Genomic DNA, 26,667 nt, shown 5'->3' with positions numbered 1-26,667 from the left:
ACACAGACAGACATTTTTCGAACTCAGTGAGGTCTAAAACGTGGAGATTTGTGAAAACTTCGAATCTGAATTTTTTGACGATTACTATTCAAGAGAAAGTAAAAGCGCGGCTAACAATTCGGTTTGAAGATACTGGTAAGTTTAGATAACTTAGAATTCCAGAAAAGTCATTTCTTGGGTTTTAAGTCAGAATGTCGGTCTATTTGTCGAGAATTTCATCAAGATAACTTAAATCTATAAGAAGATTAATGAAAGAAAATTTGGCAAGAAATCTTTAAATAAAAATGCACATGTCCAACAAATATTAGACCAAAATCGTCAAAGGCTATGCGGTTTTTGTCCCGGACACAGTAGAGCAAAAAACAGCTCTTGCACCAATATCCAAGCAAATAAACCGCATGTGTGCACACACATCACCGTAAAATGAAAGAGATAGATAAATGAATATCGACTGATGGTATTGATGTAAAAATTATGCATTTCTGTCACATTTTTGATCAAATCTATCGTCTAGTTGAGATGCGTACATAATTTATCAGTAGCTGCACGTAATTATTTAAACAATGAGCTAACTGCATGAAATGTGGATTACTAACAGATTAGTTTCTAGATCTGCGTTTAGACACTTTTCTATTGTTGTAGTATCTGCATTAGTGTTTAGAACTATATCAGTTTTAGGAACAAATTCATCGATAGATAGACTTTCTGTCTATCCTTGTTAGTATGGGATTATTTGAAAACGAAATTAAATTGATGAAATCTCTTATAAGGTATTTACACCAAACTATATGTGTACAAATGAAGATGACTGGCAGATAAGTGCAGAAATATATGCTATTTAAACTAGCGCGAGTGGTCTCCAAAAAATAAGCTCGCATACTCTCCAATTATTTCAAACTTTCGAACTTCAAAGATTCATCCCTATAAAAGCAACTATCAGAGACAGATAATAGTGATTGCATTGAAAATGAAATTGCGTCAATTTCTAACAAACAAATAATTTTTTAGGGTCAATAATGATTAAAATAATTGCACTGTCAAAGTAATTTATTTCAAAAAGTTATTGCAACAGTGTAATTTGTTGTTTTTCTCGTGAAAATCCAAAACTCGAGAAGAAATTTCAATATTCAGATTTCCGATGTAAAGAAATTCGATATATGGAAGTTCGACTATATATGACACAATGCAGGCTCATTTCAAACTTAATGATATTTCAAAATCAAGTCACTATTTAATCTAATTTTAGAAATTTGACTTTTTTTATTGCCCTCAAGCTATGTCAATAGACATTTCGTTTCAAAAAGTTGGCCGATCTGTCCATCCGGAACACCAGTTCTATGCCAATTCCCCCAAGTTCCCCGTTATGCCCAGAGGGTTAACAGAAAAAGAAACTTAAATTGTGTCTTAACCATGCAGCTCAAGAAACAAATAGTTCCGGCTTTGTTTTCTCTTCAAATGGTTTTTCTTCTGTTAGTTTTGAAACTTTTTTTTTTTTTGCTTTTAAAGTTAGAATCTTTCTGTCAAGGGAAAAAAAATAATAAAAGGTCTCCTACATTTTCAGATAGTGGAAGAACGGAATTGTAAAGACACAAATGTTGTAGTTTATGTGAAAATGGAAATTTAAAATTAGTTCATGAGAGACTGCGCTGATGCATGTTTTCCTCTCGTAATTATTTACGCAAGATGCTCAAATTTTACCTACCAATTTAGGATCAGTCCACAGGTTCACTGATTTTAAGATACAGAATAGCCAAGAACCATCAAAATCAATGGGAAGATACTATTTAGTATAATTTGCACTATTTAGCGCTACTTTTCTGAAGCACTACCACGTAATGAAATTGACAGATCGATGAAATCTTTGTAAACAGTATTGTAATGATTCAGCTTCTTCCCTGGGTGACCACTGTGACATTCCTTTTTCCCACACTCGATAATTTACATTCCGGGCCATTCTTCATGAACGAAACTCCCACAGTGTTAAGTGCCTCCAGATTGCCAAATGGAAGACCCTCCTTTTAAGTACGGTCGTCTGGCCAATTAGTGCTAATCCAGATAAGGAACCACACGTGCGTTTCCCAGGGAAATATATCGTGTCTTCGAAAGGCGAGAGTGTCAAACACTCCAGATGTCCAGATGTCCTTCATTTTTCCCATTGTGGAGGGTGGATCATCAATGGACATCTCCCACGGGCGACCAGAGACGATTCAGGTTGTTCTGAACGGTGATTGGGTAACAGGGAGTGGACAGGAAAGGTGGAGTTTGAGAGAAAGATAAAAGGTGAGATTTTTCGGAAGAAGAAGGAGAGAGGAGCTTGGTATGAAGTGGACTTCTGAGAAAAATTCATCCCGAAGGAAGTTCGGTGGATTCCTAGAGCTAACCCTGCAGTAGCCTGAGACGCCAACCGCCTGTTAGTTGTTCTTGTGAAGGCGTTTTCTCCAAATTTGTTCGAGGAACTATTCTTGTTTAAATTTCGTGCTATAAATAGCATCATTCATTTAACCTAGATGAGAAAGAGTTGTTTTTATGTAATAAAGCTGTAAATAAAGAATTTGATCATAACGCTACCTGTTATTGGATCGAGACTTTACAGTATGTTCTCTGTGGTCGGACTTTATGAAGGAAATTTACAAATCATTCCCTTGATATATATATACATACACATGTGTGTTGTGGTGTGCGCGTGTTTGTATGTCTGTGCGTGCGTGCGTGCGTGTAGATAGATAGATATTTTATAGAATTTTAAACTGATACATAAATGAATTTTGCGCTATACTATGCTAGGGAATTGTCAAACTTTCCAGAACTTTTTACTTAACCAAAAATATAAGTCTTTCTTGGTGAAGACTTATAACAATTGAAATAACTTGATGCCAAACTCTGCAGCTCTAAAATCAACAATCTGTCTTGTACAAAGAAGCATTTTATGTGTTATGCATCACTTTTCACTCGGTTAATAAGGGTTTGTGCATCAGTCGTCAATTCAAGAAAGTATGCCAGCCTAAAAACAACATTACGAAGAAAAAGCTTACAATATCTCAACGTGATTAAAATAGGGAAGACCCTTAATAATAATTCCCGCAGGATCTTGAGAATACTTATCAGTAATATGAATCACGCCCGATTCTTCTACGAAGAGAAATAAGCCATAGCGCAAACTTAAAAGACGAATACCAATAGTAATTTACATTTCAATTATTTTTCCTAAGCAACCAATGATGATAAGACAGTACCGAGAAAATGTTCGAAGCAAAGTACAGGAAACTTTCCTAAGATTTATGCTAATGTTTAGTCATCATAAAAAAATAAAAAATAATCGTTTTCTGAGAATGCACAAGTGAAAAGATTTCAGACGATTACTTACAGCAATCATAAAACGTCGAAGAGAAAAAATAAAATTAGCATATAAAACAAGATGGAAATTACTGATAGAGGCATTTAAACAATAAAATAAGCCCTATATTTATATTCATATAAAAGAACATATTTTGTGAAATGACTAGGAACCGTTTACGGTTATTACTACGGTTTTATAAGAATTTTCTTTCTTTTTTTTGTGATATCGTTTGCAGTTGCTTTTTCTAAGATAAGGAAAACAATTTAAGCGAAGTTTACGTTCTGTCTAGTGGCATCAGATTTCGAGCTAGTTTGATGGACTATTTTTATTTGGCGGGGAATACAGATAAGAATTCCAGACGAGCTATCGTTAAAAAAAAAGCCGAGAAGAAAAAAATAAACAAATAAAGAGACATTTTTTTAGGAATAAATATAAAAATGCATATCACCGAAGTTTATTTTTTTATGAAGCCTGATAAAAGTGTGTGAGTTTAAGTTTGTTATAAAAATAATTTCAGGCAAAAATTCTCATGCATTTTACGTTTTTTTTTTACAGATCTATATAAAAAATAAATTTATTAAAGAAAATTTTCTACGAAAAAATTTACATTTTATCTTACGTAGCCAATTTTGATCAAGAATTTCTGAAATCTATATGATATCTATGTCAATCCAGATAACTGATTATTTTGATTTATTTCAATAATACAATCTTTACATTTTTCAGCGAAATTATCTTGTACTTAATAAAAATTTTCGACATAAAATTTATACATTTTTATGGAATTATCTTCTATTTAATAAAAATTTCAATATATTAATTTATTTTCTTATTAACGAAGGAATATTGCTTAAAATATTTCTTATTCTATTATCGTCTTTAATGCTGCTGTCTAGTATTTAATTATAATATTTAGGTAATTATTTGAATTTTAACATGATAATGTCTACAGTCTTTTACTGTAAACTGCAACAGGCGTCATTAAAAACCATGCAAAGCATTCTACAAAAGGTAAAGGATTTTTGAATCTAAAAATACCAAAAGGGTATGTAGTTATTTCTAGAATAGTAGTCATTTAGAAATAATTTTTAAAATTTTAATCATATTTTTAATTAAAACTGCATATTATTGAACAGCAAACAATTTTACACCACTTTATAAAAAAGAAAAGGAATCGTTTTTCATGATATCGATTTGATTTATTTTTCACTATTTTCAAAAAATCTTCAAAATATTTAAAAATATATCTTACAAAAATACCTTTCATCGCTTTAATAATTTCATTCATACACGCGCACTCAACAATGATATTAATAACATTTTGTGTGTGCACGTCATCATTGTCATAATTAAAAAATTTTTTTTTTAAATATAGGCAGACGAATCAATTTTAAAATAAGAACATGTTACGGCGTTCCAACAGTGTGTTTGAAAAATTGAAGTCTCATCATAAGAAAGGTGCTTGACTGAATTTTTATTTCCCCTCCACCCTTCTCTTTTTTCTTTTTTTTTAACCGGTGGGGGGAGGTAGAACACTGTTTTGAAAAATATACTTACCACTAATACAATACTACATTTTTTTCCATTCATTAAAAAAAATATATATATATATACCGAATTAGCTTCCAAATTTTCATCAGTTTTGTAATAGATAAATATTTCATATATGTCATGAAGGTTAGTTAAAGCTAAACGTCAATTTTAAAGGTCAGCATTCAGAAGTCATCTCAAAAACACAGCAACAATTTAGTATTATCAAACGTTTGCCCATTAGACCACAAAAGTAATGATCCTATCTTTAAAAAAAAAGAAAACTAAATAAATAAAACTACGTTCCTCCAGCAGTTGCATTTGACATTTCCATTTCAAAATGACCTTTGGTCAAGCGGATATCTTTCTTTTACCCAAAATTGCTTATTTTACAATTACTCCCAAACCGCTTTCCCGCCCACCACTCTCATTCCCCCCCCCCTTCTCTCCTCAATTTCCCTTGAATCCAATTTGTTGCCAGATTCAAGGGGGAAAACAAGAGAAAAGAAGGAGAAAAAAAAAAAGTAAAAATAAAAAATAAAAATAAACTACATTTCGGCTTATTTTAAGAAAAGAGGTCCCCATAATGACTCAAGTTCGCCATTTTTTTTTTTTTTTTAATATTTTATTTTTTAAAAAATCGGCAAAAGAAGCAAAGTAACGTAAAAGTGCGCTATAACGGAGAAAATGCAATTTTACGATCAGTTGGCTCCGGAAATAGTTCTGCGAGTAAACGGCATATACCTGAAATATACTAGATTGAAAAATTTTCTGCTAGTTGGGCAAGCATAAAATTATACTATCGCTGAATTTGAGGCAGCCAACTTGCTCAGCCAAGAAAATGGTACATTTTTTTCTCCCTTGGTGTTCTATGCGCGTATATTTCATCTTTTGTTCGTTTACGGTACACTGAGTAGAAATGATTTATGTTGCCATTCCATGTGGAATAAAGTTGTAGTTTTGGACTGTTTTTTGTTCTTCTTTTGTCTACCTCCTCGAAGATTCCAGCTTCTATAAAATTCTCCTTGCCATTCCTTTTTAAGGTTCCGACCAGGTAGATGCCGTCGTTCTAATCACCAGTGGCGGATTTTTGTTTGTAAGAAATTCAACCAGTAAGCTTTCGTAAATGATTTTTTCATTGTTATTATTGCTGTTGCGGTGGTTCTTCTACCTCCATAGCCTTGCATTTCTCTCAGAATGAAGATTATCATTTTCTTAGAAGGGTGTTCTTGGTATTCTTTTTTCTCATTTTGTTGCAATCCACCTCCCATTTTTTTAACTCTAAATATTCGGTTTGGCTGGAAGCCAAACGAAATGAAGTGAAGTAAAACATCAAATGGGGGGGACTGGATGAAAAGAGATGACACAACGCGTGTTCCAAAATATTATCAAGAAGACAAACAAAAAAATCTTGGCATTATATTCACAATTTACTACTTTATTATTATTTTTTCTTTTTAATTTCAAAGTAATGTTTCGGTTAATCAACTGTCTTAAGAGTTTTTTGAAAGAGAATAATTAGCTTTCACAGTGGAAAGTGCAATAGATTGTTATCATTGAGCACAAAGTCTGCTAAATTTAGGTCGAGATATTTTTCATTTCAGAGCCGACATTAGGAGCAAAAACAGATATAATTATTTGAGAAACGCAGACGTTGAATAAAAGATTCAGGATAAGAAATGGGAAGGGGTGGAGCCCAAACCTGAAGATGGATTATTTATCTAAAATGACAATTACTGCATTCTTTCAATAATTACGTCTAGAGTCAAAAAGTAAAAACGTTCGCATAATTTATATAAGCATTCATGCCTGATTTATTACATTCCAATAACTTCATCTTGAATCAAGAAGTTAAAACGCTTGCATAAATTATATACGCCTTAATGCCTATTTCTTTAGCTTGTGAATTAAAGTAATATATTTCTTATAATATAAAACATTATTATAACTTTAAATTCCTTATGTAATAACTTATATAAAAAGTTAAAATAATTGTGTCATTTTTACTTATAGATGAACTATACAAAAAGAAATTTCCATAATCGTCAAAATAAATAAAAGTGACATTAAAATTTTTAATGAGTCTCCATGTTCAAACCTTCCTTAGTTCAAAAGACACACTTTTTAAATTATGTCTCTTTGTCTGTCAGTCTATGAAATGATAACTCAAAGACATAATGATCTACGACATTCAATTTTTTAAAAAAAATCAAATTTTCGACAAAATCACGTATGGAAAAAAAACTGTTTACACGTCATCAACGACCATGTGAGCACGACAACTCAGAAACATAAATAGCCTAAGTAGGTGGAATTCTACATACAATTTTGAATTGTAGATAAATAACAAATTTTGGAACTGACCTATCAAAGGATAGATCGCCTGTTGTTATGTTTATCGAAAATGCGACCATTTAGATGTGATAGATTATCTTGTCATTGTAGTTATGTGCCAAATTTTAGATCACATAGATGACAATTGTCATTTAGCAGAATACGAATTGAATTTGAAATTATTCATTCTCTAATTTCAGCAAACCTAATAATTCTTGATTTTATGTGAAATAATTTTATAAAGAATTCGAACATTGGTTAAAGGACATTAACTGTTACAAAACATAAAAACGTACTACAATAGAAATTTAAAAAGAAAAAAAAAAAAACTTTCTTATGACGTTAAAAGATTGTGACCAATGAAATATATTATATCTTATTTGGAATTATTAGTGCATTAGTCTTTTTTTTTTTTTTGAAAAAAATTAAATAAATAAAAAAATGGCTTAAGAAAATCCGAAGAAATGATAACTCGATCACCATTAAATTAAATCATACAATCATTCAATAAACTCATTAAATGGCTAACACTGCTATAAAAAAAACACCCAAGAAAACATTTAAAACCGATTTTCTTAATTCAAGAACGTGTATGGAACCACTTGTACAACAAATAGAACGTAGCAAAATATCTGTAATCACGCTTCCACGTGATTTGATGTAAGTAACAAGCAAAACGAAAGAAAAAAAGAAAAAAGGAACCTGATTGTTCCACGGAGTGAGATCACCAAATGCACTTTCTCGTACAAGTAAACCACAGAACAAGAAAGCGCTGGGAAACTAATGTCCGTGACTCAAACGCAGGTGAAAACGTCGCCCGGAACACCTGCTTTAACTTGCTGTTAGTTTGCAGAACGTGCACTATTTGCAATGGAAGGTCAGGGATAGTCAGAGCTGACAGACGGTTCGGCACAAAATAATTTGGTAAAACTGTATTTAAGTGTCGTGGGTTGGATGTGGTAATTATTAACCTAATTAACCTGTCAGGAAAACGCTTATCATGTTTGCTCAGCTATTAATCAATTTCTCCCTCTCTATTGGACAGCGGGAAGAGGAATATCAGCCAATGAAATCATTAATTGTTAGTGAAAAGAGAGACAAGTATCTTCAGTTGATAATGAGTTTAATAAAAAAACATTGAAGTGTGTTTGCAACCTTTAATAAAACGATTTGGAATATCTTTCCAAATTTTATAAGCTATTTAATTTAGGAAATACATACAATAAATGAAACAAAATTAAATATTAAAAATATTGATAGAAAAAATCAATTAAGAAAACGGGTATCTTTCTAAAATATATGTCTTTCTGGCTTTACTATAGTGATCAGGCGTTCCGAATTTCAAGAGTTTGCAATATATTTGTCTTGTGTTTGAATTAAATGTACCAGATTACAGTTATATCTTTCTATTATTTCTATGATAATGGCTTCTTTGTTTTACTTATGGTGACAATTCGTGTCGTCCTTGCATAATGTCGCAATTCGATCATACACTCTGGATACAATCAGAATTTGAATTAATATTTCATTTTGCGTACAGATCGTCTTAAAAAATTAGGTAAAACAGATAATTTTAACTAAGAGTAAATTAAAATGAATTATTTCCTTTTCATGCACATATGAAGAACACAGATACCCAGAAAACCCCTAAAAAAGATTCTTTTTTACTGGAAAAGGCGTCCATTATTTGAATAACATTTTCTGATTTACAGCGTTTTGTACTTTTTAGTAAATAATTTATATTAAAAAGAAAAGATTAAATATTTTTTTTTAAAAACAAAATGCAAAACTTTAAAATATATAAAAGTTTGCTTCTGAAAAATTCTACTAGTTTTTATTACGAATTGAACACGGTTTCTTTAATATTGTTATTAAAATAGACGAAATAATGTTAAAAAAGCTTGTTCATTTATACTTTTTTAACTCCTTCAACAACTTCAAAAATATACACACACATAAACTTTATAGATCAAAAGAAAAAGAATTGATTGGAAAAAAAAAAAGATTTTTATACGGATATTTAAAAGCTAAAAGCAAATTAAATAACTCAGATAAACCTTAAATGAACTAAAAACTGCCTTAAAGACAAATCAAACATTTCAACTTTTATGAATAATAAAAATAAATGCAGAAAAACATAAGGCCCAAAAGACTTTAAGTTTCAAAAATCAAAAACTGTTTCTAAGTTTTTTTCTTTCAGTCCATCCTTGAATCCATCTAGAGATCACTTTAAAACTCCGTCTTTTTTCAAAACTGTAGTTAATATTTGTAGAATTTTTTTTTCCACTAGCAAGTAATACAATATGAAAAATTTCATAACGGCACGAGACCCACTTTTAACGACTCAAACTTGGAATGACACATCAAAAAATGAATTAATAGAGTAAAAACAAATTTTTCCAATTACTAAACCACGGAAAAATTCGCAACACTTAAAAAGCCAAGTAACATTAAAACCGACAAAGAAAAAAAATTAAAAAACAGCCAACGGAAAGATTTTATTCAATGTAGTTTAGGAGAACTAATGCTTTTTTCCCCCAGCTCTCAAAAGTTTTAGAACTCTGACTATTTACTCATCTTTCGAAAACACAATTTTGAAAGAAAGACGAATATGTTACCGAAAAAGTTTTTTTTTTTTCCGTCAGTTTATTTTCGTTTCTTTTTCTGTATGTGTAATAACGGTTTAAAGTTCACACATTCTATGCAATGTTTTGATCGATCTTTGAAGCATTTCTTTGAAAGCAGAGGAGGTGGAAAAAAAAATGTGTATATTAATGTTTCTTTCCAAGCTAAAATACCTTTCGCTTTTGGTTTCCGGTTAAATATTAATCTCTCTTTTCCAAAGATGACACTCAAAATATTTCACGAGAAGAAAAAAAATCTGTAAATAAAATTTCAAATACCATTTAGTATTTTTTTTTCTTTTAAAAACTTCTTACTCACCGTAAGTTTGGACTGTTTAAATATAGTTTTTTTCCTCCCCCCCTCCCCTCCCCCCTTTTTTTTGAGCAGAACTCTATAAAATAATTGCTTTCACATGCTATTTAAGTTGAATAAATTATTTTTAATAAAATCAATGGATTAAAGCTAGGATTAATTTTTGTAACATTTTAATCGTCTGAAGGATTTGATAGGCACCATTGAAAATCGTTTGGCACTGATTCTTTTAATAAATATAAACACATTTAATAATTTAAATAGTAAATAACAAATATCTGACCAAAACATAGGAAAAGTTTGATCAAGCAAAAAAAGGAGTTATATAATTGAGCAGATTTGGTTCACAACGCAAACATTTAAAAGAAAAAAACATTGAAATGAAGGAAATGAAAACTAAATTTTCTAACAATAGGTCCTGATTGCTATATATTACAAACCACGAAAGCATCAAGGTTCAATATAGATGGGCATATAAATTAATGAAATTTTGTATAAAATTTCAAATGGCATGGTTTGACATTTGATTTGATATACGACAGAGCTTTCCAACAAAAATAGTACAAATATTGCTGGCTTCGTCGGAATTATTTTCCCTTTTTTGTATTTTGCTTTACATTAATGTATAACCAACCATCTTACTCATATTCAATTGTAGTTTAAGAAAAAAATAATTTTGGAAAATAAATATTATTAATTTTTTTAAAAAGGTTTTAATTATTTAATCTTTTTTACAACGTCTATAGTAAATGCGGATATATAAAGTAACCAATCTAAAGTAAGAAATATTTTGAAAACGAAGAAATATTTAGAACTGTTTCAATTCCATTAGCATATAATATACATAACAGTAGGCTCTCCTTGGGTCCTCCCAAGTGTGAGACTACTAATTTAATAGGGATTTAAGAGTTTAAAAATTCGTACACAAAATGTATTATTCTAGATCTAATTAAATGTAAACTTAACATTGGAAAAAACGATTTACTTTTTAATAATAAAAATAATGTTACAAAGAATTCTGTGTGATTAAATTCTTGGATATTTACTTCGAATATCTAAAATTACCCAAAATTATACATAATAATAATATATTTTTTCCTCTTTCAGATAAAACAACTGTTTCAATAGCATTTAGTTATACTTCAACTTTAAAAAAAAATTTGTAATTATAATTACTATAGCAAAAATTTAGATAAAATAAATAAAAGATTGTTACTGTAATAAAGAAAACTTTAAAGATTTTATAGATGTTGATAAAGGTCATATTATTACAGGTAATTTAAAAATAATTGAATCCAACTCTTTAAGAGAATTAATGGAAAGAGGAACTAAATTTAGATTTAGAGAAAAAATAAACCATAATAAAATTTTAATTTCTATTGGTAAAGATTTGGATATTTTTATTGCTAAATTATCTAGAAAATACTATTGGCCAACGGAAGATTTCGGGGAATGGAAAGTGAGAATTTTATAGGAAATAAAAATAAAAATGAATACCGATATTGACAGATCTAAAGAACGCGGGATTTAGTTTAGCAAAACATTAAAAAACGAAATAAAAAATTTAAAAGAAAAATTTGTTATTACAGTAATAGATAAATCAGCAAATAATTTCTGTTTAATTTGTAAATATTATTATAAAGAACTTTTAATTAATGAATATAACTCTAACGAAACTTATATTTTAAAGAACACCGGGAAAAAGGTATTAGATAAAAAAAAAATGCTAGCTTTCGCGCGCAAAAAAAAAAAAAAAAAAAAAAAAAAAAAAAATTAAGACTTGCTCTCTATAATATCCTTATTTATTCCCAACAGTTAAATTTAAAATTCCGATTCGTGATTTGTAGCACTGGCAGTTATAATTACTATACGGGAAAACATTTCTTTAAATACTTAAAAATTATCCTGGACAAAATCAAAGATGAAGACAATTTTATAATTCCTAGTAACAAAGAAGTACTGGATTTTCTTAATGATAAGAACATTAATAAACTTGATACTTATGATTTCGAAAATTTATACACCAATCTACCTCATAAAAAATTAATAAAGGTCTGTACCTTTTTATATGATTAATATTTAAATGAAGATATTATTCCTAAAAATAACTGGCTAGAGTTATGTAATTTTAATATTACTGAAAATTACGTTTTTAATGGTATCAATTTTTATAAACAAGTAAAGGGCATTCCAATGGGAACAGCTTTCTCAAGTGCTTTAGCTAATATTTTCCTATATTACTATGAGAATAAAATAATTAAATATAATTTAATAAACGGGTGGAGGTATATTGATGACCTACTTTTGATTAACTTAGACAATACAAATATTGTTATTAATTGCTATCCAACAGATTTAATTCTAACAGAAACAAATAAAAATCAACTTGAGGCTACCTTTCTGGATTTAAAAATCGAAATTGCTAATGATAAAACAATAGTTGGTATCTTCGATAAAAGGGATGAATTCAACTTTAAAATCACAAAATTATGTAACTATCATTTCAATCTAACTTCAAAAATCTAATTTTTTCACAAGTTAACAGGGTCAAAAGGGCTTGCAATAAAAAAAAATTCCTATATTGATGCATCAAATAAACTCATTAAAAATTTAATTAAAAATGAATTTCCTAAAAGTTACTATAATGTCAACTTTTTAATTAAACAAGGTATGGTTTGGGATTAATCCTCTACCTAAAATTAAAACAGAACTTTCCTTGCATATTAGATCACTCAATAGATGGCGCTGGGAGACTACAATAATTATTTACCTTTAATACGTTAGCTTTGTGTTTTTAAAAAGCGGGAATCACAATCGATAGCTTAAATTTTCCTTGCCTGCTGTTGGTATGTGCTTTCCTTTTTGTTTTCCTTTAGTGGTTTAAGTGCTTTAGTGTTTATTGTTATTTTGTTATTGTATTTTTACTTATTAGTGGTTATTTTCTTCTAATTTGTTGTTTTGTATTGTCCTTTCTGTTAAAATGGTATATCTCTTAGGCCTAATTTCAGAAGATTTTCGGGTCACGAGGAACCATTATTAGACTTTTTGTCTGCATTCCCTCACGGAAAAAATCCCTTTTTTTGAATCCCTGCCTGAGAGTGAGCCTTGGAAACGTCTTCTGGCAGGATTCTTTTTTTATTTGGTTTATTTGATTTTCCTATTAACTTGATGTTAATACTTTTGTATAGTATATATATATATTGTCAGAGATATCAATATAGAGTTATTTTTCCCTTATGAGATCCCCCTCCACAGTAACCGATGCTTGATAATTTCATGTCCATGATTCCGTCAAATTGCTTAGAATGAAAAGCTATTATTTTAATAATAACATAATATATGTATATGAATAGAGATTAATGACATTATAGCACTGTCAAAAACGCAACTGTCAGGGTTCGTCTCTTTTCTAATTTTTGCAGTATTACAAATTCACTTTTCATTCGTCTTGTAAACCACACAGATATTAAATAAAATCCTTTTTCCACACCTTTTAACATTGGAAGAAAATCTTATATAGATTATATAGAAAATCTTATCTTAGATTAAATATTTGATGAAAATTGAAAATGATTTGAGTTTGTTAGAAATTAGCCAAACAGACAAACCAATAATAAATTAAATTAAATACCAAAAAAATGCACATTGTTAAATTGACATCGTTAAAAAGATTATTATTATTTTTGAATTTCGAAACTAATTTTGTGCAACATTTTCGGCAGTTATTGCCAAAAAATACAACAATCAGTTTAATCTACAATTAATTCATTTTTTAAAAAATCGCTCCCTCTAAGGTATATTTCGGCTAACTTTGTTAGCTCTGTGTGAAACGAAGTTACCTGTAGAGCGCCAACATATATAGAAACACGCAGATTCCTCTTTATTATTATCAAAGATAGAGATATCTTGTAATACTGTGGCATTAGCAAAAGAAACAATATAAGTTGCTCTATTTATCTTTCTGAATAATTACAATTAATTTGTTTTAGAAATGTTCTTAGATTCAGATTGAAGAATACAAACAATTGTCAGAGGGGATATAAAATCGTTTCCAATCCTTCTTTTATATGGGGGGGGGAGAGAGAGACAGTGTGTGAAAATGAGTGGGAAAAAAATAAAAGAAAAGCATTGACAAATCAGAACATTAAACTAAAACCAAACAAACACGGCAGTCATAGCAAAATATACCGCTCTCTCCAAAGTATATCTGGGCTAATTTTGTTTGCTCTGTGTGAAACGGCGCGACCTGTAGTGCGCCAACACGCCTAGAAACATGCCCATTCATCTTTACTATTATTGAAGATAGTGATATCTTGCAATACTGGTGTATTAGCAACAGAGACAATGTAACATTCACAACAGATACCATATAAGTTGTCCTATTTATCTTTCTGAAAAATTACAATTAATTTGTTTTAGAAGTGTTTTTAGATTCAGATTGAAGAATACAAACAATTGTCAGAGGGGATATAAAATCGTTTCCAATCCTTCTCTTATATGGGGGGGGGGGGAGAGAGAGACAGTGTGTGAAAATGAGTGGAAAAAAAATAAAAGAAAAGCATTGACAAATCAGAACATTAAACTAAAACCAAACAAACACGGCAGTCATAGCAAAATATACCGCTCTCTCCAAAGTATATCTGGGCTAATTTTGTTTGCTCTGTGTGAAACGGCGCGACCTGTAGTGCGCCAACACGCCTAGAAACATGCCCATTCATCTTTACTATTATTGAAGATAGTGATATCTTGCAATACTGGTGTATTAGCAACAGAGACAATGTAACATTCACAACAGAGACCATATAAGTTGTCCTATTTATCTTTCTGAAAAATTACAATTAATTTGTTTTAGAAATGTTCTTAGATTCAGATTGAAGAATACAAACAATTGTCAGAGGGGATATAAAATCGTTTCCAATCCTTCTCTTATATGGGGGGGGGGAGAGAGAGACAGTGTGTGAAAATGAGTGGAAAAAAAATAAAAGAAAAGCATTGACAAATCAGAACATTAAACTAAAACCAAACAAACACGGCAGTCATAGCAAAATATACCGCTCTCTCCAAAGTATATCTGGGCTAATTTTGTTTGCTCTGTGTGAAACGGCGCGACCTGTAGTGCGCCAACACGCCTAGAAACATGCCCATTCATCTTTACTATTATTGAAGATAGTGATATCTTGCAATACTGGTGTATTAGCAACAGAGACAATGTAACATTCACAACAGAGACCATATAAGTTGTCCTATTTATCTTTCTGAAAAATTACAATTAATTTGTTTTAGAAGTGTTTTTAGATTCAGATTGAGGAACACAAACAATTTTAGTGAGATATTAATTTGTTTCCAACCCTTCTCTTATATGGGGAAAAAGAGAGTGTGAAATGAGAGATGAAAAATAAAAGAAACACCATCAATAAATCAGAACATTAAAACGAAACAAACAAGCCAGTCATAACAAAATATATTTGGAGGACGTAACTTTTTGTCTATATATACGTCAAGTGACTAAAAACGGTATAAAAAAAAAGGAAAAAAATTGCAACGAAGAGAAGGAGGGTGAGAGTAGACAGAACGAAGTGAAGGGAAGAAAAAAAACGCTGCAAGCACTGCCGTTGCTAAGGCAACCGGACGCCCACCAACGTTATTGTTATGACTTCCCGTATAGGTTTCGCACAATGAGCCGCCCATTAAATACTATCAGGCATTTTCCCCCTACATCCTTCTGTTGGTGACTTCATTCCCTCCCCTGCTTCACCTCCCATCAACTCTTCCTTTTAGCAAGATTTTTTTCCCTCTTTTTTTCCCTCCCCTCCCTTATTCCCGCATGCCCAGTACTAAGTAGAAATGGTGTAGAGTGATATACACCACCTACACATAAAAATTGGGAAAACGTTCCTTTTTTGTTTAGCAGGTGTTACCAACAGAAAGCGAGTGCATTATTTATTTCGTATTTTTTTTTTCTCCTTCTCCCCAGTAAAAGGGGGTATGGACGATTTCTTTTCACTGTTGTCGGACAACTCATGTCTACAAAGAATAAAGATAACAGTGTGTTTCGAATTGTTTAATCGAATGTGCTGGATAAAGAACTGCGCATCTCCAATAAGAGCAAAAAAAAAAAAAAAATCTCATGTCGATACAGAAAATATTTGTTCATTTTTATATAAGAGTCAATTATTAATTATTTAAGAATACGAATAAATAAACAATAGGTTAAAAAATGTGAATCTGTAAGTTGCAAAATACAATTAATTCTAAATTAAACTGTAAAAAAATCATTGTTGCATATCACTATGAATGAAGCAATTGAATTAATTATATTTAAACTATTTAAATTATCATTATAAATTTATTTCTGTCTATTTTCGAACAGAAGCTCATTACAGAAATTAAAAATATTTTAAGTTTTATAGTATACGTGTAAATAAAGTGTACTTTTTAAACAGTATACTCAAATCTTCAAACAGTAATTTTAAAGACCATCCAAAATTGGATCATTCATACACTCGATGTGTGTGTGTGTGTGTGGACTAGCAAAGGGAGGTACAGGTTATCCAAGCAGAAGTTTCGTGGGATGCCATGAAAGTAATGTATTTTTTCATGTAACTTTCGGTTAAATAGCCAAAAGTCAACAAAAGAAATAAAGGGGGCGGAGGGTAATAAAAACTATACCCGGGCTGTGACATAACATTGGGGGGTGTGGTAAGGAGGTACAGATGCCCCCTGCTTCATGAGATTAGAGCAAAACATTAGAATGCTTAAATGACCTTCAAAAGCCAAATATGAAAGAAGAACAAAACAAAATATCATGCCCCAGACACCGTTTATACTTATTAAATTCTTGATGGTGACTGGAGTGAAAAACAAATCATATTATGATCCAGACGCCACTAACCTTTGATATATCATCTAAGGTATCATTTGCTGTAGCTATGATGTATGCACTCAACATGAGGCAACTCCAAAAGAATAATTTTTGTCACGATTTTTGCCAGCTTGATTAGCTTACCCATATAAAAAAAAGGGTATTCAATGTTAACAAGTCTGCTCACTGTTAAACAATTCATTCATAAACTACACTTAATCAAAATAACGATAAACGCACAGAAGGGAACATAAAAAAAAAGGTTCTTGCAAAAAAGACAAGGGATTCATGTGGTACGTGCAGTGTCAATCGCTGCGCAGGACACAAAAGAAATTACCCAACATCGTACCATTCTTCTCCAGATACAAAAGAGACAGGAAGGTATAAAATGAATCTAAAATAAAAGAAAGAAAGAAAAAAAAAAACCCAGATTTGCAGCCAAACTTTCGCCTGGATTAGTCTCATCACCAAGATTTATCATGCAAAAAGACGAGCGAAAAAAAGGTGCACATCGCATTAGTGTTCCTGGGCGTGGAACCTTAAAAAGATTGATGAAAATGGCTCAGGCCATTAGTTGCGGACTGGACCAGTGCGGTTTAACAAGCGAAACTCTCTAAAAAATTAATAAAGGGCGATTGGTAAGAGTTGCGCCGGTATGGTACAGCCCATTTTGATGGAAATGATTTAAAAGAGAGAGAGAATAATCACGATTTCTGTCTACATTGTAAAAAAGTAGAAGAGCTCTTCGATGTCACATGCATTTGATTCTGAGAAGCATTTATAAAGATACAAATATTTTGAAATAGGAAAATATACCATGAACGATCTGGAACAAGATCACAATGCCTTCAATAATCAGAAAATATTATTCAATAAAAGTTGTCACAGCAAATCATCAAAATAAGGGAAGACAGTTTTCAATCAGCTGCGCGTTAAAATGTCACCTTTTTGATTCGGAGTAATTTTTTTATTGTTGTTACCGTGGTATTGGGAAGTTCGAAAACGAATTCATATTATTTTTAATAGAACATTAAATTTTCTGAAATCCAACATTCCCATTAGCCGGGTGCTCTTTCTGGGATCCGTTGCTAGGTGATGAGTCATTATTTATAGATCAAAAAATGTCACTTTTTTGTACAAGGTTTATCTGTTTAACGTGCTCCAAATCAACTTATTAACATATTTTCCCCCTTTACTATACTGTTCCCTACATGCAGAAAAATGTAACATTACATAAATCAGTGAAGTCTATCTGAATCCGTATAATACAGATACTCTCAGTAATGCTACATGAGTCCGGTCCCAAATGCGACGGATTAGACAGAATTTACTGTTCTAATAAAACGTTAAACAAAATTTAATAAATGCAATAAAAAAATTGTTTTCCTTGATTTCTGGGATTTGTGAAATGTTACAGTCATTTTCTGCACTCAAAATTTTTATCATGTGCTTATTCTTCTGTGTTTTCCTATATTCTGAATTTAAAAAAAAAAAAAAAAATGTTAAAATATTAAAGTTAGAGAATTTTACGTCCTGCGACTAATCGCAGAAATACAATTTGATTTATTTCAAGATTTACAATTAATTTCATAGTCAAATTTCCATAAAAAAATGTGTTTATTTCTAAACTCTCTAAATAAATTTATTTTTTCAAACTGACAATAATCTAAACAAACAAATAACTTCGATCCAACTTAAGCTCGCAGAATGTATATCAGAAACTTTTCATAGCTGTTTTTAAAGCAAGAAGTAGGCAATAAGATAATGAGATTAATTCAAGACATTATAAGCATATAAATTTTATATGGAATAAAACCTCTTTATCAAGATAAAAACCAGCGACTATTTATTAAAGAGTTACAAAATAAAATTCATTTCGTGCTTCGCAGCAGTGAAGAAATGAGAATATGCAACAAATAGGCTAAGATTTGAAGCAATAAATTTGTTGTAAATAATTTTAATAAAAATTTATGTAAATTTTGACGATAAGACGACATACCAAATTTTATTTATCTTATTGTTTGCGTTTTTTTAGCGATTGTCTTCGTATGCACATGAAAGGACAGATCAAAAGTCGGTCACCAAAGCACACATTGTGATCCAAAATTTGATACACATTTACAAGTCTGATAATAAAATCATATGTTAAATTTTATACATCTAAGCTGAGTCATTTTTTAAGTTACTGTATTTACAAGTGCAGGCTCCAATAGAAGAAGTGATTTCGTAAAAATAGATGTCATCTAAAATTTTATAGAAATCTAAAATTGTGATACAAAGACAGTAACAAATTTCTTTTATCTCCCTCATAAAGTTTTTGCCTAACGGTGTTTAGATAAACATATATAAAAGAAACTTTTAAGCCTAGAAATTATGAAACATGGAGATACATAAAAATCTTGATATTGAATTTTTTTTTACCTTTATAATATTTTACAGCTAAACATTCCGTATATACAAACAAGTCAAAGCGTATTTAAAATTAATGTTTTCCTCCAACAGAGCAAAGAAAAATTCAGCCCTCCAGACAGAAATAGCAAATAAAAGCCTTGAAAGTTTTCTAACCAAAAGCATATAACATAAATAATTTTGTATTTAATTTATTTCGAATTCATGCGTTCTCCAACTATCAGAAGAGGTAAACAAAAATGGCATGCTTGGGGCAGCATGTTCAGTCATAATCGTAGTACCTCCGACAGCCAAATATAAGCCATCTTGGCGCAAAATTTGGCCATCCCATCAATTATTTACAGCTAAAACAACCTTTATGAGACTAAAATCCGCTAATAAAATATTTTTGCACTACATTTTGAAGGAAGAATTTTATTACTCTAACCAATATGCCAAAGGTCGCCAACTCCACCCAGACGATACCCTTACCATAACTGTCATCTCTCTCGCTAATTCCAACTATTTCAGCTATTCAATACTGGTTTATATCCTGCCAGCACAGCACATTTCATTCTATTCTCTTACGCAAAACGCTGCTTCCCTAAAGACAAGCATAATTTATAATAAAGCATCTCTTTGCCATAACGGCAGAAGAGAGTCCAGCGAATTTGTTAGCTACTATAAGTAAGACGTGAGTATATCCCCGTAAAGACATATCCCGCTGATATTGCGATCGTTATTCTAACGACCTCCCCCCCCCCTCCATCTACTCCCCACCCCCTTGGGGGTTGAACTGCACAGTGCTACACCCTTGCGATAACAAGGCCTTCTCCTAAGAATGCCCACTAGCAATTTGCTACGTTGCATTAGTCGGGAACATATTAATATATTGACACAGCCAGTAATTTCTACCTTCTGGTGAGCTGAGGATTTTTTTTTTATTGGTGCCATTGTCAGGTACTTTTTTTGGATTCCGACGGAGAGGAGTAATGAAAAGTGCTTATAAAATATTCACGGAAATGACTGCAATAAATGTGAAATATTAAGTGGTCGTATTTAATGCGAGGGAGTACAGAACTCGGAATGCTGCTGCTGCTGCTGCTGTCTTGTACCTGGGGCGGTTTGAATCTGTTACTGTCATCGGCTCATTCTAATTTCCTTCTTTCTGATTTCTTTTTGCGGCAGATTTGTCATCGCTGGTATGGCATCCGGTTGCCTCTTCAGTCTTTGGAAATAAGATTTATTCGCTTTAGAGGGTGTCGTTTCTGACAACAAACGATTCTGGAGTCCCTAGAAATCACCTTGCAGATTCGAATAAATTTAAGGGAAGATACTTGATTCGAAATAGGAAATTATTAAAAAAGTTGGTGGGTTTGAATAAAGATTTAAAATCAAAATGATTGAATAATTTGCGTTAATAGGGAGAAAGGAAAGAAATTGTTGTGATTTTGGATGATAGGGATGCTAAAGTACATTATGAGAATGTAACACATACATACAAAGAATCTTATACTTCGGAATACAATAAAACCTTACATAATCAGCAATACGAAGGCGTAGCAAAAAATGTCAAGATCAGCACTTTATCAAGAAATTACTTTATTTATCGACATGGGTACATTGTCAACTTTAAAGCAGACAGTTTTCTTTCGCCGTTACGCTGGCTTCCTCCTACTTCTGGAACGTGCCCTAAAAGTTCATATTTTGTAGTGTGCCGATCAGCTTTGGATCTCCAGCAATTGTCTTCTCTTTCACTCCCTCTCTGTCTCTAAATGTCTTCTGATTCCGCTTTTAGAGTGTGAATGCCACTCAAAACGCCTCATAAGACTCGGAACAACATCGCTGTTAAAATTGCTGTACCATGTTTAATAGGTTTGCATCAAATTTGCAAGACATTGTACGATATCTCCATGTTTGGTTCGATATTCTATTGTTGGGGATTTTGTGCTAATATTGCCAATAGTGAACTTTTACTTCAACTTTTTGGTTATGTTAGGATCGCAAAGGTAGTAACGAATTTGGTCATAAAAGCATGAGCTGCACAACTATCATTGCACAATATCTCTTGACTTACTGAATTATGAATGTCAGTGTGCACTATGACTTTGCTTACGCTTTTGTGTTGTTTATTTGTTGGAGTATTACAAAAATAGTCTTGAAAATTTTTGATACTAACTTGTATCAAAATAATAGCACTTTTGAGCCTTTAAGTTTCAAACCATTTAAGTTAAGACATATAAAAATATGTATCAGTCTACCAATAAGGAAACATGTCTCATCTCTCGTATCTTAGATAATAATAATTTTCTCAAGAACATTCAAATGTACATGTTCCGCCATGAGTGCAATGTGTAAGTTTCATGTGATAATATTCATTAATTTTTTTTTAATTTCACTTCTTTTTGAGCTTTTTAAACTATTAATATACGATTATGAGGTTTAAATTTTGATAAAATGTATGTTTTTGGATATTGTAAATTTTATCATGGCCAATAGATCGAAAACATGAAAAACAATACAGATGATATCACAGAATATAAAAGGCTCGTTCTAGAACATTTCCTGTTAGACGAGGAAAAAAATCTCTTTTCCAGCATCGGCAAGGCCCTGTTGGTGCCGTTTAAAAAATGATACTGATATTCAATATTTTTTTCAAAATTGTATATGTCGAGTTGATTAGAACTTATAAAATTTTTATTCGCTAAAAATTATTTAACTTAATTTATGTGGGATGAATAATATTTATGTTTTTATCAGGTTAGCAAAAAATATTTTCAAAACTTATAATACTAATGTGATTTTCTTCTTCTTCATGATCACAACAGCCCCCCTTTGCAGACCTTAGCTGCCTCAACCACGTGCACTGTCCAGCGCATTCTATCCCACGCAACTCCCTTCCAGTTCTTTATCCTCAGAACACTCAGGTCTCTTTTCCCATCATTCAACCATCTAGTTGGCGGTCTTCTTCTGACCCGAGATCCCATAGAATTTTTAAAAGTGAATATTTTGTGGGCGCTGTTTTTCAGATATGGCCGAGCCATCTTAACCTATTGCTCTGGATAACCTGTGTTATCCGTAGTTGCTTATAGAATTTGTATAACTCAAAACTGAATCTAGTTCCCCAACATCCTCTCTCTAGTACTGGCCAAAGATAGTTCAAAGGATCTTTCTCTTGAGCATGTTCAGAGAACGCTGTGTGTCCAAGTTTCACTTGCATAGAGCAGAACAGGCATAATAAGAGTCATAAATTCTTGGTTTAGTTTTTCGACTGATTAAGTTGGATCTTAGTTGTTATTATTAATGTGATACCATCTTTTTATTTTACCAGTGTGTTACAATAACCTGTGAAGAGTATCTGTATTGGTTTGAAAAGTTACCAAAATTAAAACATAAATAGTGATTAGTATGAAAATGGTGATTTTATTCATTTAGTCAGTTAGTAGAAGACATAGTATCAGTATGAAATCGGTGATTCATGAATAGTGTCAATGATTTTTACCAGATAGCTTTGCATTGTTAGTATGGGAAGCTGAAGTTCGTTGTTGGCCAAAGGAAAAGCTGCTGAAATTGAAATCCGTGAATGAATAAAAGGTTGGTACTTACTCTACCAAATTGCTGGAAGTAGTTTTTCACATCCTCTAAAGTAGTGGGGGCTGAGAGCCCTCCAACAAATACTTTCTTGGTCCTGGTTACCATCTGCAACAAGAAACAAAATTTATTTTATGGAATTAAAATCTGAGATATTAACAACAATAAATTAACCCCATAATGCATCATGTAGCCATTTGGTAACATTTTTTTTATTTAATTTATAAGCTTCCCATGATTGTCCAAAATTGTAACAATGAGTGTTTGGAAATCCTTTTTTAAATGTTTTTTGATAAACATTTGTTGAAAAAGCCAATATATGACAATAGCGATATAAGAATTATGTTTTATCTGGAAAGTTGGAAAAATTCCAGAATGGCTGTTGTATTAATAATTCTAACATTAAAAATACTATCAATAGGATTTTTATTCTACATTATAAGAAATATAGGTAAAAATGGACTTTTATTTTTCTTGCGGAATTTTTATAATTCGATTTGTGCAAATGGGATATTGTTTGATTCATGATATAGCTCTTTGGCCCATTTTAATTTTTTTTTAATTTCACGAATTTTTTTAATTTTTTTAAAATTATATGCAGCTATTCAAAACGTGTATGATTTTTTTTTTTGCAAATAAATAAATAAATAAAAAGTTATGTATTCTAGAATTAAAAAAAGAATATGAACTACAATAAACTCTGAAATATTCGACTTGTTAATACCCAAATGGTTTTTAGAAAATTTAGTCAGAAATAAAAAATGGGATGCTTTATATCATAAACAAACTCACATCAACAACAACAACAAAAAAAAATATTTGGCCAATTTTTTCAAGTAACTTACGAAATATGGAAGTAAAGAAATATGCTATTTATTAAGTCATAATTGTATATGCAAGCTCCAGTTGCAAATAAAAACTGTTCGAAAGTTTTGCGGATGATTTACTATATTTTAGAGTTCATTTTCAGCGATGCGAATTTTACTGTTACTGTTCGAATTTACTGAATTGTTACTACTGTTCCCTCACTAAGTTTTCAATACTAAGAATTTATAACTGGTTTAATTGATAAATTGAAAAATCAGTTTTTTTTTTTTTTTTTTTTTATCCTGATCAACAAGCATTCTAGTTTCTCAAATCTTTGTTCATATCAAAAGGGTGTACAGAAACTCTGATTACGTATTTTAGTGGCGATGCGATTCATCTTACTTTTTTATATAATATCAACAAAAGTTGGCCCTAACTATGCTCATTAATATAACTATTCAAGAAATAAAAAGTGAATGAATTTCATAACAGTTTCTGCATGGCTGAATCTTTTTTTTTTTTTTTTTAAGCAGTAAAAAGTGTTTTTAAACACAGAAATGTAAAAGTTGGAATCATTCTAACATCGTTTCAGTTATTAAAAGTGTTATCGTTTCAAACGATGCCAAAATTATTTTTCTAATAGGGATATACATCATTAAGTGCCATCAATATTCGATGAAGAAAACACTTATGAATATTTTTACTCATGATTATAATATCATAATACTGATAGTAGTACTAAAAGACACTTCTACTTCCTTTAGGCCATTAAAAATACATTTCATATATTATATATTCGTATTTTGTTTATACAAATAAACTTTTTTTTTTGGACAAAACTCTTCAAATGATAATGAAAAGGGAGAGACAAAAAAGCAGAACTGGGCGGAAATGATTAACAATGCCACTTAAAAAGTAATAAGGCCTAACAAGAGACATCACTTAAAAGTATCAGTGAATGCATTCATCATTTCCGCCGAACTAACTTGCAATTCATCATGCCGGTCTTTGAAAAAATGTCCGACTTGCGACAAAATAGCACACATAATGCAGTTAGCAGACACAAAAGAGGCTAAAGCAGCCAGGGGAAAGAAGAGCTTCACTTTCAGAAAGAGCAACGAGGCGTTTTTCCAAAACTTTTGCGTCTTTGTAGAAGAAAAATGTCGCATTCAAGTTTGAATAAACTATTTTTAAGCAGTTTAATTCGACATAAATCCCATTATTAATGTTAAAGAATACTTTACTGAATCCTGCCGCTTCTGCTTATGTATATCTCATATATAAAGCATACACACAGATAATACAGTAATAGAAAATAAGAAAAAAGAGGGCCGGATAGCCTAGTTGGAAGGGCGTTGGGTTCGCATCCCTTGAGTTGTGAACTCACACTCCACTGGTCCAAGACTCTTCGTGTACATGGCGGCTGGCTGATGTCACAAAGTCATCCAAGTCGAGACAATACCACTGGGGTTACTAGTTCAGAGGTGATCGTTTCTCTGATTCAGGTTTAAATTACGATTTGTGGATGAGTGAATGAAATGTATGAATAAAAAGAGACCCTATGAAAAGAGCTGTGATGCATGAGTAGCTAAGACGTACTCTTGGCCCTAAATGGCGCTACTGAAACAAGAGACACTAAAACTCGGCTTAAAATCGCTGACTTCATCAGAGGGCTTGTCGATGACAAGTGCCTTAAGCAACACCAGAAAAAAGAATTGGAGATTTTGACTTTCAATCTTTTCAAATTCTAAAAAACATTATTTGTGATAATATCTGTTTATCCATCTCTTCGGATGATTCCATCTAAGCCATAATGAATTACATGATAAAAATTAGAGTGTAGTTCTTAAACACATAACTACATATTTGCATGAAAATTTAAGAAAAGATTTTTATTCCGAAAAGATGATTTACTTAAACACATATAATATTTTCGAGAAATTTATTTTTAACATACGAATTGCCATCCAAATTGAATGAAAATGCAGGGATTATGAAATTTGTTGGACGTTATTATAAATAAATACTTTTCAAAATATTAACTGGCAGGCAGCATTTTAATAGCAGCTTAGTAAGCTTAGTGTTTCAAGGCAGTTCATAATTACATATTATTAATTTATTCAGAATTTTCTTAATGGTAAATACATATAACAGTACTGAAAAAGAGAAATAAAATTTATTACTGACATAATAGCAACAGAATTATTTTCTAAAATATAGAAAAGTGTCTCGAAAAGAAATATCACTTATAGTGCACTTGATTTGATTGAAATGAAACAGCTCAAAAAATTTTGGTATGACTTGATTTATAGATGAAATATTTTCAGAACAAGAAGCGAACACATTGAAATTCCTTGGAAAAAAAATAGCTTTTTGGGTTTCTGTACCTTATAATCGTGCATCTTCTCATGTTTAACAGCATAATTTAAATAATACACAATTATTTTATTCAAATACCTTGCAGTATGCTGCCATTCGAGTTTAAGAAAAACATTACAGATATTTTCATTTATTGCGATTATTTATACATGCATTGCTATTTTTTCAATGAAAGTAAATATATCTCAAGACAAGGAAACATATGTGCAACTGGGCATGCGTCAACCTGCAAATATTTTACCAAAAAAACGGGTGAAATGAAAGATAGAGGTGGAGATATTCATTTTTTACTAAGCAATATAGAGAAACATTATATATTGTCAGAATAATGTTAGAATTAAAAACAAATACTACGATGGGAAAAGAAAATGAAAATCAATCATGCAAAATAGCTTTTAAAAAACATACCTAATAAAGAACCTTAGTTAAGGCTTATATTATTTATTATATATGTATCACTCCTCTGTGGAGCTAAATAATAATAATAATTAAAAAAAAACGG

The 26,667-nt window shown here is 31.1% G+C and overlaps 1 protein-coding gene across 8 annotated transcripts in view; it reads right to left on the bottom strand.

Annotated features, from left to right (window-relative positions):
• LOC129971466 (RNA-binding protein Musashi homolog Rbp6-like) overlaps positions 1 to 26,667 on the bottom strand; it is a 573,575-nt gene that overhangs the window by 200,573 nt on the left and 346,335 nt on the right. For all 8 annotated transcript variants that reach the window (XM_056085255.1, XM_056085256.1, XM_056085258.1 and 5 more), the window contains exon 6: positions 22,995 to 23,087. In XM_056085255.1, the coding sequence (XP_055941230.1) occupies positions 22,995 to 23,087 (93 nt within the window). The remainder of the gene's footprint in view (positions 1 to 22,994; positions 23,088 to 26,667) is intronic.

The sequence above is a fragment of the Argiope bruennichi genome, chromosome 6, assembly GCF_947563725.1.
Source record: "Argiope bruennichi chromosome 6, qqArgBrue1.1, whole genome shotgun sequence".
Taxonomy (NCBI): Eukaryota; Metazoa; Arthropoda; class Arachnida; order Araneae; family Araneidae; genus Argiope; species Argiope bruennichi.
The sequence above is the reverse complement of the archived record's forward strand: the minus strand, read 5'-3'. Positions and strand labels throughout refer to the sequence as shown.